The sequence below is a fragment of the Taudactylus pleione genome, unplaced genomic scaffold (assembly GCF_031769625.1).
Source record: "Taudactylus pleione unplaced genomic scaffold, aTauple2 ptg000170l, whole genome shotgun sequence".
Taxonomy (NCBI): Eukaryota; Metazoa; Chordata; class Amphibia; order Anura; family Myobatrachidae; genus Taudactylus; species Taudactylus pleione.
Window position 1 is genome coordinate 9118195 of NW_028284572.1, and position 21959 is coordinate 9140153.

General features: G+C 42.9%; 1 protein-coding gene across 1 annotated transcript in view; it reads right to left on the reverse strand.

Moving 5' to 3' along the window:
• Positions 1-21959, reverse strand: part of LOC148521326 (uncharacterized) — a 168457-nt gene that overhangs the window by 46925 nt on the left and 99573 nt on the right. The window contains exons 15-17 of the mRNA XM_088475367.1: positions 8345-8384; positions 6020-6071; positions 3703-3814 (exon numbers count right to left, since the gene is read on the reverse strand). Of these exons, the coding sequence (XP_088331493.1) occupies positions 3703-3814; positions 6020-6071; positions 8345-8384 (204 nt within the window). The remainder of the gene's footprint in view (positions 1-3702; positions 3815-6019; positions 6072-8344; positions 8385-21959) is intronic.

Genomic DNA, 21959 nt, shown 5'->3' on the forward strand with positions numbered 1-21959 from the left:
TGAATGAGACCCTATATCACTACACTATCTCCCCACACTATATCACTGTACTACATCCCTGCGCTATATCACTACGCAACCTCCCCACACTACATTCCCTCATATCACTGCACTACATCTCCACACTATCATTACCACACTACATCACTGCACTACCTCTCCACACTACATTCCCTCATATCACTGCACTACATCTCCACACTACATCACTGCACTACCTCTCCACACTACATTCCCTCATATCACTGCACTACATCTCCACACTACATCACTGCACTACCTCTCCACACTACATTCCCTCATATCACTGCACTACATATCCACACTATCATTACCACACTACATCACTGCATACCTCTCCACACTACATCTGTGAAGGTCTGGGTTTGTTGTGGACCAGGGGTGGTGACAGGAGCAGACACAGAAGCATATTTAAATAAAAAGGTGGAGGTTTTAATAAGTGATTTAGCAGACATGGGAATGGCAAAAGAAAAAGTCCAGGTTTAGCACTAAAGTGCACTTGATAACTGTGGTGAAGCAAATGGGAGAATGTCCAGATAGTGACAGGCAGGAAATGTCCAGTATGCAGGTTTGGTGAGCTGTAACGAAGTGCAGGCAGAGGTAATGAAGTCCAGCTGGGAGTTAAAGTGTGAGGCAAGGTGCAGGAAAACAGCAGGTTCAGGTACTCACGCAGGGGAAAGGTAGATGGAGGGTGCAGGGTGAGTCCAGCAGGTTTGGAGCAGGCAAGGTAACAGGTTAGTAGCGCTTCCAGGCAGACATGTAAGGCACAGGTACTCTCTCTCAGCCGCAGCTGAGAAACACGTTGCACTGGCAATGAATGAAGGCTCTGGACCTTCCTAAATACCAGATGCCGTGCTGTGACTGGCTGGAAAGAGCACATGACCCACCAGGATTGGACAGCTTGAATCACATGACCTGAGGCAAGATGGTGGCGCCCATGCCAAACGGAACGGAAACACCACCAGGCCTCAGTGACAATGTGCCCGCACAGAACCACGCGCAGCCAATGCCCCTCGCCAAACAGCAGCACCGCTGCCAGAGACCCCTCGCCACAATGACCTCACAGATAATACCCGGTGACCACCATGCCGAGAAACCCTGGCCGTGACAACATCTCTGCACTACCTTCCATATACTACATCACTAAGCTACCTCCCCACACTATATCACTGCACTACATTCCTGTGCTATATCACTACGCAACCTCTCTAAACTACTTCCATGCAATAAATCACTCCACTACATCCCTATACTATATCACTATGCTACCTCCCTACACTACTGTATATGACTGTGCTACTTCCCCACACTACATACCCACACTATATCAATGCACTACCTCCCCGAACTATATCACTACACTACAACCTGACTCTACATAACTGCACTACCTATGCCTTACACTACCTCCTCATGCTACATACCTCCACTACCACTTCCTTACACTACATCACTGTACTACATGACTACACTACCTCCACACACTGCATTACTACACTATATCACTTAATACCTCCCCAAACTACATCACTACAATACCTTCCACCACTACATTATCACAAAACATAACTGCACTACTGCTCCCCATACTAAATCACTATACTGCCTCCCCACACTACATCACTATACTATCTCCCCATACTCCAGCACCACACTACATCACTACACTGCCTCCCCACAGTACATCCTCACACTCCCCATACATCACTATACTAGTTCCCTACACTGCATCAATATACTACATCACTACACTCACTATCTCCTCACACAGCATCAGTACACTGCCTTTCACATTACATACCTTTATTACTGCACTAACCCTCCCCTATAACATTACAACATAGTGACATACCCTTCACAGGCACTGACATTTCACTGTCTCTCTGGTGACGACTCGAGCAGCTGCAATGGTGGAACATGGAGAAGATAAGTAGAGGGGCAGTCTCAGGAATGACAGAGAGGAAGGAGGGGGTGGCCTGAGGATGGGAGGAGTAGAAGAAGTGAAGGAGGCAGATGGGTATAGAAGCAAGAAGGGGGCGTGCCTAGTGCTGGGGATGGGAGTGACTACTATGTGGACGTCAGCCTGTGCCTGCTCACTACAGTGCAGCTGAGAACTGTGAGCAGCCCCTTAGGAGGAGGGACCATTCACAGCATGTTAGACTCTGTACATTGGTGGAGGTGCGCAGCAGGCGCACGGGAGGTGGGTGCACTGCCGGAGCTACCCCCTCTATGAAATTTTTGATTCTCGTTCCGTAGTGCCGCTGCTCTCAGTGCGCTGCATGAGTGGTGAGCTGCAGAGGATGATGTGGGCCTATCTTTCTCAGGGAGCCTGGAGCTACCGCTCCATCCGCCCTATTGTTAATCCGGCCCTGAATGGATAGATCTGGTCGAATTCCCATAATAAAACTTAATAACTTGAAGATTTTCTATTTGCTTAATTGTTATGATTTCAAATGGGGGAAGGCACCAACAATATTCAGCCTATTTTAAACAGATCAAGTTTTAAGAGTAATGCTGGGCATACACGTCCAGATAAAATGCCTGTCAGACCGACAGACATTTTATCTGGCAGCCTGCCAGCCACAGATGTCACCGGCATACACTGTGAGATCTCTCTCACAGTGTAGCAGCCAGACATCCGCGCTCCGCCCCCGGGGGAGGAGACATTACCCCGTTCCTTCCGTAGAAAGGAGCACAGGAAATGTCTGTCTGTCGGCATACACTGCCTGATGCGGTCGATAGTTTACCGGTAAATATCGCATTGGACAGGCATGCTGGACAATCCGGCATGCCTGACCGAGCAATATTTAACCCTCGGTCGCCCCCCCACATGCTACAATTATCGGGGTGATCCGCCGATATCAGGCGGATCGCCCCGATAATTGTAGCGTGTATGGCCAGCATAAGCAGTGTAAATCTATTATAAAATATGGAACATTGACAGATTCAGCTAATACTGCGTATTATGGAAGTATAAATACACATATTATTTAATGTGTTTCATAGTTTAAGCAAGTTGTTAAAAAAAGTTGTTTTTTCTTAAGTACAGAAGACAGGAAACTGATAGCGAAGAGGATTGTGATTCTGCAATCAGATCTGTTCTGTAAAAATAAAATCTTGTTTAACATAACACACCTGGACAATGTCCTGAGTTACCTACTGCTAACAAAATTAGAATGCATTCAACCCCATCAAAAAACACTTTTAATATAAGACCTACTAAACTCAAATGAATAAAACCATCTCTCTTTCTTGCTTGAATACATAAAATAAATAAAGCATCTCCACTTAAAACTCATATAAATAAAAGATTGCAGCTTTTTATACGCTATATAGTATATTTTCCATACCATAGCCAGCATATTTAATACAATGTTGTTAACTATAAATATAATTTTCTTTTTATCAGTTTCAGACTACATAAGTCACATGAATACTGCATGAAAATGAAATAAAAATAATACAATGACAAACTGTAGGAAATCACTGAAGCTTTTTGCCGAACAATGTATTTGGGATACAGCCTTTTGAAAGCTTGCTTATGCTATTTTATTATTTTGAAGACTCTTTATCCTTTCATATATTGCTTGGCAAAAGTAGTATTAACCTATATATAACATTTGGGTAAACATTATAAAGTCCTATTTATTTTATACTATAAAACTCTAAGAAATAAAATACCTTTGGGCACTTCTGGTGTTGGAGGTTGTACAAAGGCAATATATTCGTCCACAGTGAAAGAGTGATCATCCAAAAAATGTTCTATATGTTTTCCATTCATGAAAATGTCAATCTGAGATGGAAAAAAAATGTATAACATTTTCAATATTTTTCTGTCAATATACATGTAGTAGACAAAGAACATAGAAAAACCAATATAAAAGAAATGAAGAGAATGTTAAGCCACCATGCAACAGCCTATATTTGAGTCTTCCAATGTCTTGAATTGTGCAGAATACATACTGCACCATTCCTCCATAAGAAAGTCACTCAACTGCTGCTTGATAGATGGAAGTGGAAGACGCTGTGTCAGGAATCATTTAAGAATATCCCATAAATGCTTACTTATTCGGTTAAGGAAAGAAAAGCATGCAAAACTTTGCAAGGTCATCACTCAGCACCAATAAGTATGGGGATTACTGCACCCAACCATACCAGGAATATGTGCCACAACTTTACAGAACAAGCAGAAAGTTCTACTGGTGGAAACAAGCACTCATGGCTGTAGAACAAGCACTCATGGCTGTAGAATTATATAAGTTGGTGCCACGTGTATACTGGTATGTTTGTCTGGAACACGATGAAGGATCATCTCATCTGACAATATCACTCCCTCTACTGCTCGTGAGACAACTGCATGTGCTTCTTGCACAAGTACTTTGCTAGGTGAGAGGAGCAGTTTATGCACTGTAACCAGACTAGGATATCCTGCTCTGTTGATTTGTTTGCAGATTATGGGGGGGATGTATCAAACCACAGAGAGTGATAAAGGGGAGAGATATAACCAATTAGCTTCTAACTTCCATTTTACAGGCTATGTGTGAAAAATAACAGAAGCTGATTGGTTGGTACTTTATATCTCTCCACTTTATCTCTCTCCAAGATTTGATAAATCTCCCCCTGTTTTTGATTAAATCAGCTGCTCCTGCCACAGTTTGAAATTTGTAGTTAACTGACCTGTAAAGTTGGTAGCCAGTTTTTCCGTGAATTTGAATTATTGAACAGACATCATAAGCCAAATATAATAGGATGAGAGATAAGAAAATGTGAGAGTTTTCTCATACTTTTTAAACTCGGCAAATGTAATAGAGTCTGAGAACATGTTTTTCAGACTCAAAAAACTTGATTGGTATCCGGTTGTTTGATCGACCTAACTGAGATCGACAATACATACATCGACCACAGTACATCGACTCCAACTAGTTGCTCAACAAATCATAGATCGACCAGATCCCTAGGTCGACCACCTGAAGATCGACATGGACATGAGATCGACACCACATAAGATCGAAACAAAGCAGATCGACGATATGCAGATCGACAACAAACAAGATAGACAGAATAACAGATCGAAGCCAAATAGGTCGACAGTGAATAGATCGACAGATAAAAGATCGACTAGTCCAAGATGGTTGACAACTAGGTCGACAGTTAATAGATCGACAGATAAAAGATCGACAAGTTACTTTTAGACAATACAAAAAGGTATACATATCCTACACGCTGCCTGCTAATAGAGCATTTCCCTGACGCTACTTTCAATCGTGGATGTACAGGTCCCAGCCAGCCCTTTCATCCATGCAAGCACTCCTGGCAACATATACCTTGCAGGTCTTGTCCCTAATTGCTGGGCACCCCCATGCGCTGCAGTGCACCCCTTCATCAACCCCCCCTCCCTGCTATCCTGGACATGGGCGCATCCATCTAGCCTAAGACGCTGCCCGCAAATAGCGCATCTCCCGACGCTACTTTCAACCATGCAGCTACAGGTCCCAGCCAGCCCTTTCATCCATGCAAGCGTTCCTGGCAATGCTAGCCCCAATGTACACCTAGCAGGCCTTGTCCTTAATTGCTGGGCACCCCCATGTGCTGCAGTGCACCCCTTCATCAAACCCCCCCTCCCTGTGCTCCTGGACGCCTGAGCATGGGCGCATACGTCTAACGGGCAGTGTCTTAAGCTAGACGAGTAATGATCCAGTGACTTATGTTGGCGCTATACAAATAAAAGACAAATACATTTTAAATAAAATAAAAAACACTGCTGATCACTGAGGAGCTCTGTGGCTATATAAAGACACATGAGCTCTTTTATACAGGTATTGGAAAGCTAATGTGATATATTGTATAACTTACAACATGGGGTATTTGTTTTCTTAATACTGATGTGATTACTTTAAAACACATTTAATATAAGTAATGCTATCAGAGCACACAATTTATAGAATTATTTATCTACTTTTACTGTTTTGTATTACTGTTTGCGGTAATACAATCTCACCTTGACATCCTTCCTGGGGTACAGGAAGAAAAATGGTTTCAGGACTGGGGATCTGTATCAAAATAGAAATAGTTATCATTTTAGTTCAATATCCAACATTGTACTAGTGTAACATTTAAATCATACCATATCTGAATACATTTCAGAATTAGATAGAATTATTTAAATGGGAGTGTTCCATTTAAATTAAAATTGCACCCACCCCTCCATGACCGAATAAATTGTCATTTATTTTTTTATTTCCAGTACTCATTGCTCATCCAGCAATACATCATGTGGATGATCAGCATCTGATTAAGCTGCGCACACTGGGGCTGATGCAAGTCCATTTGCAGAGTCTATGTTTTTATCTCTGTCCATTCTCCTGAGTCAAGAATATGCAACCGTGGCGATGCAGAGTTGTGCGTACACATAAATATGCCTGTGTTCAGATGGACCCTTTGTAGCAAGGATAGGGCTGGTGTAAGTATGCACGGATAGCTGTAACGGCAATGAACAGGGCCGTAACTAAGGTAGTGCAACCAGTGCCATGGCACAGGGCACCAGAGGGCAGGGGGCACCATTTGGGGCTGTCAATTTTCCTGTTTATCATCATTATCACTTGTAACTTCCTATTATTTTATCCCCAGCCTCTCCTGGACTCCCCTATCTCTTCCCTGGCCCTTCCCCATGAGGCCATGGTCCTTTTTCAGGTGCACTATCTTATGTCCCTATTTAAAAAATAGGGAGGGGTGCCATTGCACTCTCTGGCACAGGGCACCAAAAAGACTAGTTACGGCTCTGGCAATAAAAGCAAACATACAGATAGGGGTAGTCTGGCTGCAGAGAGGAGTATAATTCTGCATTCAAATTAGGGATGTGCAGGCTCGGATAGGTTCGAGTTTGCACGTTGAGTTCGGATTTTTCCCTCCACAAAAACGGAACTCAGAAAGAGGCAAAATGTCATCTTGCATGGACGAACATCATCATTCCTGGCCAGTCAAGTGGTTTAAGCATTTTGGACCCTATTTATCAATAGTATTTTTACTAAAATAATTTGAAAATGGGTGTTTTTGCAACCATTTTCACATTATTTTAGTATCGCTTAAATGTATCACAGGCCTTTTCGGAAATAACCAAGCCCTTACATTCTGAGTCTTTTACTAAGCAGATCGCTTTTCCCAATGGGAAATGTGATCTGCTAAAATTTCTTGGGTGAATTTATCACATCCCATCCGCATCTGAGATGTGGATTGTGATAAATACGTCACTTTAACTGTGTGGGCTTGCTACCTTTAAACATGCTGTTTTACAAGCATGTTAAAGTTATAATGCTTGCATGGTTAAAATGCTTTCAGTAGCATTACAATCGTGTCCAGATACTGGTGCCGGCATTGTGATATCGATATAGTCATTGTCGACAACCCCTTTGAACTGTGGGCCTGATTCAGACGCGTTCGTGAGCGCTATGAGCTCGCAAGCGGTCGATGGTGGCCCAGTGCGCATGTGCGAGACCCGGATAGCGACGGGCAAGCCGTCACTCTGGGTCTCGCACCAAAGGGGGCGTGCTGTCGATGTTGAGTGAAAGCACGCCCCCCTTTGGTGGGCGGGCCGGGGGGTGGCTGCCCAGACAGAGGCGTTCCCATGGGAACGCCTACCGTCTGGGGCCAGCCCCACTGACATCAAGTGATGTCAGTGGAAGTGCTTTCGGCACTGTTAGAGCCGAAAGCACTCTAGAGCTTGCGGCAACGAGACCCTACCACAAAGGTCTCGTCGCAAGCCCGATGGTCGCGATGGTCTTGACCATCGCGACCATCTTCCTGGCTGCTCGCTATAGCTGTGGGTGGTTACCCACAGCTATGCGAGCGGCCAGGAGGCCGCTCTAAAAAAACAGAAGGCTGGCCCTGATTCAGAGCGAGCGGCTCTGAATCAGGCCCTGTATTCATAAGCAGAAAGAGTCCAATGTGGAGTTGGGCATAAGCACTTTTTCTGGACTGTTCATGCACACAAAGATTCCTAAGCATCTTTACAAATACTGATTGGGACCCGTTTTGAGCTTAGAGAGGTGAAAAAAATGATGGATGTGGACGTGCAAGTATTGGCACAATGAGCATTTTCATGCAAATGCATCCAATGTAGGCCATGAGAAAGACGCATATCTCTCAGGACACACTGGGGATGGGCAGCTGCTTATAATTAGCTGAGTGCGCCTTTATCCCCCCAAATGTGGCTACTGCAATCTATTATCTTTATTTATTTATTTGATATTTCCAATCAGTTTGTTAGATTTTGGTCCTAAACCATCTAATTTAACATGGAATAGAACAGAAAAACCAAAACACTTACACTCGAGGACGCCCTCCAACAATTGCAGTAAGGCCTGGAGCTAAAATACAATAAAACAAACAAATAAATAAATTGTTATGCACAGTCTTATAGAAAACTTGTTATAGACTGTTAAGAACAATTAAAAAGTTACACAGCAATATACATCCTTTAACAGTCACAACAGGGTTGTGTTTTACAAACTGAAAGGGCACTAATGAAAAATGTGGTCCTCCTTATGAGTATAGCTATCAACATTTGGGAAAACGCATAAGGGCCCGTGACTTTGCATCATGCGCCACTGCGTATCATGTGCGGGTGTGGCCGTGCCCCCATTCCTGTGCAAAGCAGCCGTGAGAGAGAGTGCCCCCAAATTTCACCTCCACAGGACAACCAACAGTGCCAGAAATACGTGACTGTCTGTTCTGCCAAAATCGGGACAGTTCGGAGGTACAGTACCGCATAACAGAGCAGTAAACAGAGTTTTTGGTGACCTGTGCCAGGGAGAGAATTGCCCCCCCCATTTTTTAAATAGGGACATAGGATAGTGTACCTGAAAAAGGGCCATGGGGAAGGGCCAGGGAAGAGACAGGGGAAGCCAGGAGATGCTGGGGATAAAAGAAGAGGAAGCTACAAGTGAGAATGATAATAAACAGGAAAAGTGACAGACAGTGCCCCCTGCCCTGCGGTGCCCTGTGCTATGGCACAGGTCACATCACCCTAGTTACGGCCCTGCCATATAAAATGAGTATCCTCACTTATCCGAATATAAAGTTGGACAATGAAACTAGTGGTTTTGGCAGAGGCTGTATAGAAGAACTAGAGGGGGAGAGGTGAGAGAGAGAGATACAACAGATATCATATATAATGTACACGTGAGGGGGCAATTAGGGAACAGTGATTACAAAATGGTAATATTTGATTTGAGTTACCATAAAACAAATGCTACATTATTTTAAGTAATTAGGAAAAAAGCATTTTAATTGTCAAAACCAGAAGGGACCAACACATTTATTATAGAAATAAAAAGAATATAGCAACATATGTAAAAAAGGAAATCAGGTAAGCAAACACTGAAGCTACAAAATCAATTGTAAAAGATAGTCAATCTAATATCAAAATGTTTTAGAAGATTTTCTAGGTCGATGTAAAATCTTTATACATCTCTTGCCTCTCTTCGTGGAGAAAATGTGGTGGTTTTTCAGGAGTTTCACAGATACATACCTCTCCACTAATCTGAAGCGGTAAAGCCAGCCACATTGTTGCACCCAATGAATAATAGTAAACATGATTGGTGGCCACCATTAGATGGCAATGCGCATGTGCTGTCTTGTAGCCACACATGCATAGTTGCATGGTGTGGTAGAGAGCTTGCGGCTTTTTATAATTTTTCCACACTTAAACAAATATACATGAAACAGCCATTTGACACAATTTAAAAACCCCAAATACTTTTATTAGGGCCATTAATACACCTCTAAAATGATTACTGTACTCAGGGCAGTTTCTAGGGTTTGAGGCTCCCAGTGCGAGCAGTCAAAATGCGCCCCCCTCCCTCCCTCGAAGCAGTAATATTGTGGAGTGGGCGTGGCCTCATCGTGAGGGGGTGTAGTATCACAGTAAGGGAATGTGATCTCGAAAGACCACAGAATGACAGCCACTGTGACTACTGAGTACTGGGTTGGCTAACCTGTCAGAGGCAAAAGCGCTGAAAAATATATGTAGCTAAACAAAAGACAGACAGCATGCGCTGGGGTGTGGCCTAGCTGTCACAAGCCCACGCCGCATTTCTGTGTGCATGCCTTTGGTGTGACATTTGCAGAAGTATGACCTTGCATCACACTCGTTTTTAGTCGCATTGGGAGCAAACCCAGCACATTGAAAATAAAAGCCAGATCCACATAAAATACACTGCAACAAACCAATTCCACATAAAATATATTGGAAAAGCCAGAAGCACATAAACTACGTTTTAAAACCACATCCACCTCAAATACATTATTAAATCCAGAACCTCATAAAACACATTAAAAAAACAAGATTCACATAATACACACTTCATTCCAGCCCCCTCCCTTGCCATTCCATCCCGACAGGTTTTAGGCTCCCCCCCCACTGGTTCTCAGGCAAAAGTGCCCATTATGCAGTGCCTCTTGTAGTTGTCCCCATATGCAGTGCCCCCTGTATTTATGCCCCTTATGCAGTGCCCACAGTGGTAGTGCAACTTATGCAGAGCCCACAGTAGTGGTGCCCTTTATGCAGTGCGCCCAGTAGTAGTACCCCCAGGAGTGGTGCCCCCTATGCCATGCCACCATTAGTAGTGCCCCCTGTAGTCATGCCCCCATCAGTAATGATCCCTGTTGTAGTGCCCCAGTAGTAGTGTCCCCAGTTGTATTGCCCGAAATAGTAATGACCCCTGTAATAGTGTCCCCCGTATTAATGCCCCTGTATTAGTGCCCCCAATAGTAATGCTCCCTTTGTAGTAGTGCCCAAAGTAGTAAAGTCCCAAGTAGTAGTGCCCCCAGTAGTAGTGCCCCTGGGCCCTGAGTAATGCCCCCAGTAGGGGTACCTCCTAAGCAATGCCCCCAGTAGAAGTGCCCCCCGAGTAATGTCCCCAGTAGTAGTTCCCGGGTGCCCCCAGTAGTGGTGTCTCCCCCAGCAGAAGTGCCCCCAGAGTAATGTCCCCAGGCTGCCTGCACATAAAAAAAAAAAACAGTAATACTTACCTTCAGCCCCGCTCCGGCGTCCGCTCCGCTCGGCTGCTCCTATGCACTATGGGAAAGACGTCAGGACGTCCTCCCATAGAGCACACTGGGGGAGCCGGAGCCTCCATCTCTCCGGCTGCTCTGCTGTGCTCTGCCGGGCACCCACTGGTAACTGAATCTCAGCAGGCGTCCGGCAGTTAACAGGCTGTTTCTGCTGCAGAGGTCGGAGGCGGCGCGCCCCGTGCGATTGCACGGGTCGCCTGCCCTTAGAAACGGCCCTTACTGTACTTACAGTATGTCGGTTAACTATTTTAAGGGGTACAGACAGATTTCACCAAATTCACCTGTACTTTCACTGGTTACTCCATGAACAGTTATCATGCAAATGCGTTTTCACATGTTTTGTAATTGGATAGTGCGAAAAAACAGGAGCGTGCATAGACTAAAGATGCAAAAATGACTTCTCCGACATTAAGTTTTTGCTTTTTCGCGTCTAATTGAATTCCCCCTTAATGTTTAAATAAGTAAATAAGTAAGATTGTTATACTGTACAGTAAGTTCTTACTGTGAGCATGCTTTATCCACCCAAACGATGCCTGTATCTATCCAGTTTCATAGTACCTTGCTAATCTTTTCCTTGAAATTGGTACAGTCCCAACAAAATCAGGATGTTTGGGGATATGCAACATAACATTATACATCTCTATAGAGTTATATCAGACACACAATAAACTACCTACATCCACAATACTGTTTTTATACCCACAACACTTTTTATCCACAAATCTACAAATCAAACATTTATCAGTACAGCCTCAAAACTATACAGGACCAGACTCACATTCAGTGAAAACCATTTAACTATCACAGTTTGCCCCTTGTAACTTTTGTGACCCTTTCTCTCCAGCTCCACTATACCATGTAACATGCACAACACGTAAATACTGTTGCCTCACCCCCTCTGTCATGTACATCTAAATCCACCATCTACAAAAATATCTTCTGCGTTAGAGCAGCATACAAACTTCAAACTGAGCTAGTGAATCGTGGCATTATCCCTGACTTGGCATACAGGACGTAAGCATGGTTTAACCTGTTCACTTTTACGATTTAACTGGTTGTAAAATTTGAAAAATCCAGACAAATAAATTTGCTTAACTGGTTAAAGACTAGAACTGCATAAAATTTGAGCATCAATATATTTTTTTATATATTCTAAACATTTAAACGTATACTAATGTGAATGATTTAGTTCCTTACATTGCACTTAAATCACCTTAGTTGGAACCCATATCCCCACTACTGTGAAAGCAGTTGGGATAACATAGGGAATGTAGCCCAGACCTACTGTAAAAGGGTTGTATCATGATTTGAAAAACATTTACACACACAGAGACCAGATTAGAATAGGACAAGAAGTAAAAAGAAATGGAAAAAAAAAAAAAAAAGTACTTAGACAATTTTACATTATTTGCCAAACACAGCTCAAAGTACACTTTTGCTTAATAATGCTAACATTAGGCTTGGTGAATAAAGAGGTTTACAATGGTGCAGTGGCCTTCCCTACCTCTTCAGTATGGGGGGTATTCAATTGGCATTGGGGTTTCCCCCGCAACTAATTACTGGCAAAAATCCCTGCAGTGCGCGGAAAGGCTATTAAATTAAATAGCCTTTCTCCCACGGCAAAAAGTTGGGATTCAGGCGCAAAAACACACTGATTCCGCGTAAACTGTGGAAGCAATGGGGTTTTGCCCCATGCACGAACTCAATTTTGTGTTTTTTCTGGCTCACGTGTTGGATAAATTACTCCGGCGTGACAATTAGCTGCAAGATAAAGCCCGCTGCTAATTGAATACCCCCCTATGTATTGTAATATCCATATAATACTGTGGGAAAGTGAAATTGCACACATTAGAACAAATTCATATCTGTTTTAGTCAACACTGTTGTTTGGAGGTCTTGTGTAGGGAAACACACTGTCACCAAGCCATTGCCCTTGTTGGCTAGGAGAGGTCTTGACTTCCTAAGCTATTATCTATAAGAATGAGGTCAAACAGGGAGTAGGTCAAACTGTTAAACTTATGACTTGTTTTGTAAAGTGTCTTCAACTTGCTATGCACTTATTATCAGTCATAATATTTATAAATACAGAAGCACTTTGAGATTTCAAGCTACACTAACCAGCTGTTGTGAAGTCAAACGGAGGTCAGTTCAATGTGAATCACAGGTCAGCCATTTAAGCAGTGACTCTATGCTATGCTTCAGGCATACCTCTTACACGCAACAACTTGCTTTCAAATATTAAGCATATTAATCCTCCCTTATCTAGTATATATATATATATATATATATATATATATAACCGTTCAATGTAATTACAATGATACATGTTGTCCCACAGCTGGCACCTCATCTGTACTATGACATGTCTCTAAGGTATCAGGCTCTTCCCTAACCACTGTAGGATGTCAAGGCAGTAGATAAGACCACCCAACAAAGGACAGATTACAGTCAAATTTCCAGACACGGTAGTACCTGTTTTTCTGTGTAGTTTCATTGTAAAGGTAATTTTTGCTTTTTGTATGTTTTTTTTCTGTGCTCTTATGGGGTTTAGTGTAGGTTTTATCTCACATACCTCCATCACTAATGATCTGCAGACCATCTACTGTATATACAGCTTTAGATCACAGAACTTCTCTTGTGGTCAATAAAAGATGCATTAAAATCTGGAGGGACAGTGAATGGTGTATATATCGATGCACTATTCCCTACTGATATTATATATAATAATCCTAGATTAGCCAGTTGTCCTGATTAATTTCAAGTATAGTAATCCTGGAGTCAATTCACAGAGGAATGTAAGGCCCCCATACATCAGCAACCGATTGTGGCAATTCTGAAATTTGCAGATGATTGAATAAAAAAATCTGCAATGTATGGGCTTCACAGATCGCAGATTGCAACCAAAAAGTGATTGGAATTGTTAAATCAGATTGTCCAACATGTTGGATTTCACAGATTGATTGGGGCTGTAGATTGCTAGTGTATGGACATGACCAGCAGATTTGCAGACCGTTACTAGTAAAATGATGGGCCTTTCAAGATTGGCAGATCTGTGTTTGCTGAAAATGATCTGCAAATCACTGAAAAAGATCTGTAGTGTTTAGATGGGCATCCACTATACAATTTTCTGTCAGATATGTGTCCAATCTGGCTGGTTGGAATGAAAACCTGGTAATGTATGGAAGCAAATGACAGTCAATCATATGGGTTTAAACACTGAAAAAAGGACAAAAAAATTGTTCAAATTGGTTAAATTCGTGTGTTTTAACTAGGGATGTGCGCCGGACCATTTTTGCCGGATTTGGATTTGGTTCTAATTCGTCGTCCGGCTTTGGATTTGGATTTGCCAAACTGCGGTGACTGGCTTTGGATTTGGATTTTTTTACGAAAATTTACAAAAAAAGCTAAAATCACATAAATTGGTCTTTTTTTTCTTCCTAGAGTATTATTAACCTAAATAACATTAATTTCCAGTCAATTTAGACCATATCACAGCTTATAATATTGTTTTCAACATTATTGGCCAAAGGTTGCAGTGAGCTGACTGGTTACTAAGCGACAAAGCAGCGGCACAACGACACAGACACCACAGTATAAAGCACATCTATGACACATTGCCACAAAGCAGTGGCAGAAATGAAAAGTAGTCCACCCAGTGGAGTACGGCCAGCAGAATCACAGTACTTGTTTACATAGTGGGCTACGGCCCAAGGAGTCACAGTGCACAATCTTATTCACATTACACCGCACATAGGGCCTGATTCACATTACACCATAAAGTAGTGTCTCTTATTTATGTTACGACACACAGTAGTGACCCTTTTACACAATGCCCACAGTAGTGCCCCTTTTACACAATGCCCACAGTAGCGGTGTCCCTTACACAATGCCCCCAGCAGTGGTGCCCCCTATGCAGTCCCCTTAGTAGTAGGGTCCCCTATGCAGTGCCCCCAGTAGAATGCCCCCCAGTAGTATGCCCCCCATTAGCAGGCCCCCCCAGTAGTATGCCCCCCATTAGCAGGCCCCCCCAGTAGTATGCCCCCCATTAGCATGCCACCCAGTAGTATGCCCCCAGTAGTATGCCCCCCATTAGCAGCCCCCCCAGTAGTATGGCCCCCCCAGTAGTAGGCTGCCCCAGTAGCAGGCCCCCCCCAGTAGTAGGCTGCCCCAGTAGTAGCCCCCCTGTAGTATGGCCCCCCCCTGTAGTATGCCCCCCCCCGTAGTAGGCTGCCCCAGTAGCAGACCCCCCAGTACTAGTAATCCCCCCCAGTAGTATGCCCCCCCAGTAGCAGGCCCCTCAGTAGTATGGCCCCCCCCAGTAGCAGACCCCCCCCAGTAGTATAGCCCCCCCAGTAGCAGGCCCCTCAGTTGTATGGTCCCCCAGTAGCAGACCCCCCCAGTAGTATAGCCCCCCCAGTAGTATAGCCCCCCCAGTAGTATGGCTCCCCCGCACCCCCAGTAGCAGACCCCCCCAGTAGCGCCCCCGGCCCTTGCACAAGTAAAAAAAAAAAATATAAATACTTACCTGAATCCCCGCTCCCGCGCCGTCCGCTCTGCTGTCACACGCTGAGGAGGGAGCCGGAAGTCGGAGCTCATGTGTGAGCTCCAGCCGGCTCCCTCCGTGCAGCAGCCAATGAGAGTCTGTGTGACTCTCATTGGCTGCTGTAACAAACACACAGCTGCCGCTGGCGGCTGTGTGTTTGACTGTGTAGGGCAGAGCGCTATCACAGCGCTCTGCCCTACACAATAGGAGCCCTGATGTCGGATTCTCTAGTGAGAATCCGACATCAGGCGGCCGCCGTTCGGCCCCGAACGGGGATCCGAGTCAGGCGGTGAACACCCGAACAGGGTTCGGGTGGACTCGGATCCTCAATGTTCGGAGCGGTTCGGATTCCACAGAATCCGAACCGCTCATCTCTAGTTTTAACTTTTAATCAATTTGTCTGAACAACCATTTTTGGCTATTTTCCAGCGTTTGAGAGCAAATGGACGACTCATTTGCTCCCATACATTACCAGGTTTTCATTCCAACCAGCCAGAATGGACAGATATCTGACAGATAATTGCATAGTGTATGCCCAGTTTATGGGCGCACATTACTAGATTGGGAAATCCTAAAATCGGGCAACAAATCTTCAAATTGCTCAAATGTGGTTTTCAGATTGCTGATGTATGGGGGCCTTTAGTCCACAGGACCTCAGCTACAGATGCAAGTGTTAAGGCTGGGATTTTAACCCCTTATGGTGTGTTTATGTGATTGTGCAAGAGGCATTTAAACTGTGAGTAAAGGAGATCTGCTACATTTTTGACAATCAGTTTATCATTATGTGTACCTGCATTATGATTCAAGTACAAAATTTAAGCACAGCACCACTATAATTTTGAGGATTCTTAAATTTTCTTGGATGGTAACGTTAGTTAGAGAACGGCTGCTTGTCAAAGTCTGTTGCAATGGAAGCAAATATAACAACACCAATAGTTAAGCGGAAGCTTGTAACACAGCATTAATCAGTACGTCTAGGAGTGCTACCTTGTGGACACAACATGCATGATATGGTCCAAAAGGTTCTAGGCTATAATACACAGAACTGTTCTTCCCACTATACTACTTGCTGCTAACATGAAACTGGGGTATTCTAGTTTACAGGTTCTCAAACTCGGTCCTCAGGACCCCAAACAGTGCATGTCTTCCAGGTCTTCAAACAGAATCACAAGTGAAATAATTATCTCTACCTGTGGATCTTTTAAAAGGTGTCAGTGAGTAATAAAATACACCTGTGCACCCACTGGGTGACCTGGAAAATGTGAACTGTGTGGGGTCCTGAGGACAGAGTTTGAGAACTACTGTTCTAGTGTGTCAGATCACTATATAGGGTGGGGTAATTTGATCTGGTGAATGATGTCTCAGATAGGAACAGACAGAAAAAATAACCTGTGATTGCCATTTGGTGGCAGGGTACTTGTATCCTGAGATAACCTCCAAGTGACACCAGAAGGCAACTCGGACTAATTACTTTGAAGTACAGTAATGAAGATTGAAAATAAAGAACAAGTACAGAAGAGGATTAAATGCAGCCAGTTTTAAATGACAGTCAAAAGAACAACATGACACCAGGTGCTTAAAAGTGATGGCCAAGCAAAGATAATCTCTGTAGTGTGCTAACATGAGCTGCAATGAGAGCCAATGAGTGATGTCGCTAAAGACAAAACACAAAATAATGCTATTCACTAAATTGGGGCATATGTCCAGCAGCTTTTCTCCTTCCAGGCATATGTTGCTTGCCTGTGAATGCAGGTGAAAATTTAAAATAGCATCCGCAGTCACTGTAAAGCATTTTCTATGAATGCCAACACCTGAATAAACAGTTATATTAGAAATGAGCGGTCGGGATTGCAGAAATCAGAACACACCCGCACTTGGGGTTTCCGAGTCAAACAGAGTTCTGGCTCTGGTCTTCCCAACAAGTTCGGAACTTAAAATGAGGCAAAACTCCATTTTCCAAAATCTCGGATCTCGTGTTTAAGATTGCACACGAGTCCCTCCCTTATTATAAGGCACCATTTCACACAGGAGAGTGTATAGAGAGGTTGTGGGCAGCAGTTGCTCCTCAAATTATGCCATTAGATTAGAGAGAGTTGTAGTAGGCAGATGGAGTAGGTGCATACAAGCTAAAAACAGGCCACTGTCTGTCACAAGTATAGCTAATCTTTCTTCACAGCAGTATATATATATATATATATATATAGTCACTTCTGTATGAGGGCAGATACAGTGTGATTTCAAGATTATTTGTCCAATAAATAGTATACTGTGCTGCGTCTGAGTGAGCTGCACCGCAAAGAAGACCTCTTTTCTTGCTTTTAAAAAAATTATAATTGGAGAAAAATATATATTTTTTTATCTCCAGTCTTTTATAATTCGATTTAAAACGTACTTTTTCACAAATGTGTTTTTTGGAGAGGCAGCGTATATAACTGTACTTACTGGGTGTTGTCGTGTCCCCGTTAGCTGCACCCCAGAAAAAAATTAAGACTATTTTTTTCCGGTGTAAAAAAAATCTCCAGTTAAGTTTAACTACAGTGGCTAGTTTTACTGCTGTCCTGGTGTACAAAATAAATCAATCATTGATCAGTCGATAGAAAAAGAGCAACCTTGTACTAGTGCTGACTGTCATAGTACAGTACTTCAACATCAACTTTTAAAGGAAGTCAAGGTGAAAGAATGTGTAAGAAATGGCTCCTCAATTCTAAAAAGTATTTTACAATGTTAAAGACAACATCACCTCTAACTCAGAAGGAAAAAGTTACTGCTGAAGAATGTAGAAATTCCAACGTGCCAAACACCACTCACTGTTGCAAGCTCAGACCATGGCCTTTTTTTGCAAGTGCTGGTTCTGCTACTGTGCTTTTATGCACTAGAATGCCTATTGCAAAAGCCAGGACCAAACACAGTCAGGCATCATCTGTAACCTCACATGCACCGCCTTCTCACTCTAAGTCTAGATGTGTCACCTCTAAAACAGGCAAATCAGTGCAGTAAAAGAACACTAAGAACAAACTGTGTGTTTACAAACTTCACAAACTCCGAAGGAAAGTCTAAGCATGTCCATGAGTGTTATGTGTGAGTAATAATGATGAAGGTTTAGACATAGAAATTGAGGATTCTACTGTGGAATTGCAACAGGATGAGGGGGGTATTTGTTTAAATGATGCTAATAGGGATGATGATGATGAATGAGTTGGAAAAGTTGAAAATTCAGTAGGATGATGTTGTTTGTGTCGAAGTAAGTCATCCAACAGTGGCAGGACTTCATATCAGTGTTAAGAAGAAGCCTGGGCAGCACAGATTGTGTAATGGTTAGCATTACTGCCTCAACACTGAGGTCGTGGGTTTAATTCCAACCATGGCCTTAACTGTGTGGAGTTTGTATATTTTCCACGTGCTTGTGTGGCCTTCCTCTGGGCACTCCGGTTCCCTCCCACAATCTAAAAATATACTGGTAGGCTCACAATATTGGCTCCCAACAGAAAAAAAAAATAACTCTAGAGTGTGTGTGTGTACATGTGGTAGGGAATATAGATATAAGTTCTACTGGGGCAGGGACTTATGCAAATGACCAAATATTCTCTCTAAAGCACTGCAGAATATGTATGCGTTCTAAAAAATGACTGGTAATAAATAATAGTCAAGAACTGTCATGTCTGGGCAAAAGACCAAAAAAAAAAGACACCTCTTCCGTGTGGAATTTTGCTTACCCAAATTCTGACATTTATCAAGGCATCTGTAGCAAAATACAAAATATATGTTCTAGTTACATAGACGTTAGACACTACTCAATATAAACAGAATACAAGCTCCAAATGGACACACAAAAAAAGGAAGAAAAATAAAGATAGAAAACATGGATTATAGTACAATATGGAATCATATATAACATTTGTGTAACCACATGCAGATTCCTTTAAAACACACTACAGTTGACACCCCGACCACTGCACTTCACTCGTGTGTGTGTGCAACTTACACTGATGGTCCCCATATCCAGTTTTCTCATAAAAAAGGATACTGAAAAGCCACATAGTGAAGTTCTGTTTTAAATATTAAAATTAATGCTATTGTTGTAATTACATTCACAAAGGTATAAGAAAGACTGGCATATCTCAGCAATAAATCTTCCTGTTATACACCTCCATATGCGCAGGGACTCCCCACAGAATAAAGGATAAACATATAAAATGCACTGACAAAAATTCCTAAAAAAACATGCACATCAAATGACAAAACATTTCTACCAGAAGTAAGCTTAAATGGCAGCATTTAAATACAGAAGGTCCATCCACTAAAATCTCGGGGAATGTAAGTCCCCTCTGGGTAGCAGCAGTAGGTAAATCAGCTCCTTCATGTACTGGTCACTGGGCGGGTGTTTCACCTTCAGCAGCAGCATCTACGACACAATGCCAATTCGTTCACAGGCAGACTACTTTCTGTATCACTGGCTTCACTAGGAGGCAAACCTCTTTGTTGGATGCGATGGCAAAATGGCTTACTCTGCTAATTCCCCGCTAAGAATCTCCTCAGCATTTGCCATTTTCGATAACATGAGTAACATTGTACGAGCATTAGAACTGGGTCAATTTGAACATGTACCAGGTTTTGCACACAAAATAAGCGTAGTGGTTCACAATTTCTTTAAAATAATGACATGTGCATGCAGGAGATGCTGACTGTGGCCCATAAAATTTCTGGGTATTTTTGGCAACAGCAACCACATGTAGAACATTGCAGCAGCTGCAAGAACACTTCCATTTGCCATACCACCAACAGAAGCAAGAGGAAGGTGAAATTCCACCCTTCATATGCTTTAGCAACTGGAGGAACAGCAGCAAACCATCCAAATGTACACATCAAACCATGGCATAGGGAGAGAGAGGACACCTTACTGCAGCACACTGGAAAATATTCTCAGTTTTAAGGTGCTGAACTATTTTAAATTGTAATGAAGTGAGTTCAGACACTAAAACAAAGCAAAATCTGGAATAGTCCACAAGCTTCATCCAAATAGAAATTATTTAGTTGATACAACTTCCAACACCGTCTTCCATATAAACTCTTTCGATACTGTCCAGCCACCTTTTCTAGCCCTCAATTTCTCACTCCTCACAATAATATGGATAGAACTCACCATAAATAGGTGAACGACATTCACTGAAAGATTTAGTTACTGTTCTCCCTCAATATGTTAAATCCACTGAGTTCCTTCCCTTCACTTCCCGATTAATGAAAAGGTACTCACCAAAGACCACCTTGTTTCATTCCCCAAAAGGGAATGTTTTAGTGTTAAAGGTTTTGGTGTGCCTGGGAATAGGCCTACCCAGAAGTCAAGGGCGTAAGTTGCAACTATTGAGTTCAGACACTGCCAGCCTGAATCAGGTCAAACATTTAATTAGACTACTGGAAAAGCAGTGAGAGAAGCTTGAGGAGGAGATGAAATGAAGCGATTCCGCCAAGTATGTTGGACTTGTAGATCAAGTTTATTATTACCTATCCAAGACCAAGGGGTTTACAACAAACATTTTGGCAACCATGCTTGATCCTAGATAGTCCTATGTAATGTCTTTCTTTCCAAATTACACAGATCTTAAGAAATGCAAAGTGCTACTTGTAAACAAGTTGTCAGATCAAGTGGTATATGACACGAAAACAGTCTTCTGCAAATGCTGCTGCCAGGAAAAACATGGATCTTTTACAAGAGACCCACTGGTGATCATGATGATGAGTCAATTCAGTACACCAGAGTGAAACATTATCACATCAGATACAGTAAGCATCAATACAATGGAGGAGGATTACTTTAATAATATGTACTAATTAGCATCTAACACAGGGGCTGATCCAGAGCCGCTCGTAAGCGGCCGCTCGTTCGCTCCGAGCGATGTTCACACATCTGCGCATGCGTATGGGTTGTAATGCGCATGCGCCAACCAGTCAGTGCGGTCGGAAATCGTGTGCTCGCAAAATAGCGAATGCCTGCTAATATGAGTGACAGGATGAGGCGTTTGTGGGTGGTAACAGGGGAAGGTGTTTGAAAACGGGGAGTGGAGATCCGAACACAGGCGTGCCAAATGGTCAAAACGGGCGTTTTAAGGGTGTGCATAATTAACAAAGCAGCGTCATCGACCACGTCACTTGGTTGTCTTTTAGTCTGAACTGCTCGCATGATTGCGGTAAGAAAATGCTACCACAAGAATAGCGAGCAGTTCATACGCCGTTCGATGTACTCGATTAATCTAATAAATAGCGGAGATGACGTATGATGCGAGCGGCCAGGGGGCGTTTTTTCAAAATAGCGAGCGCATTTTAGTTTAGT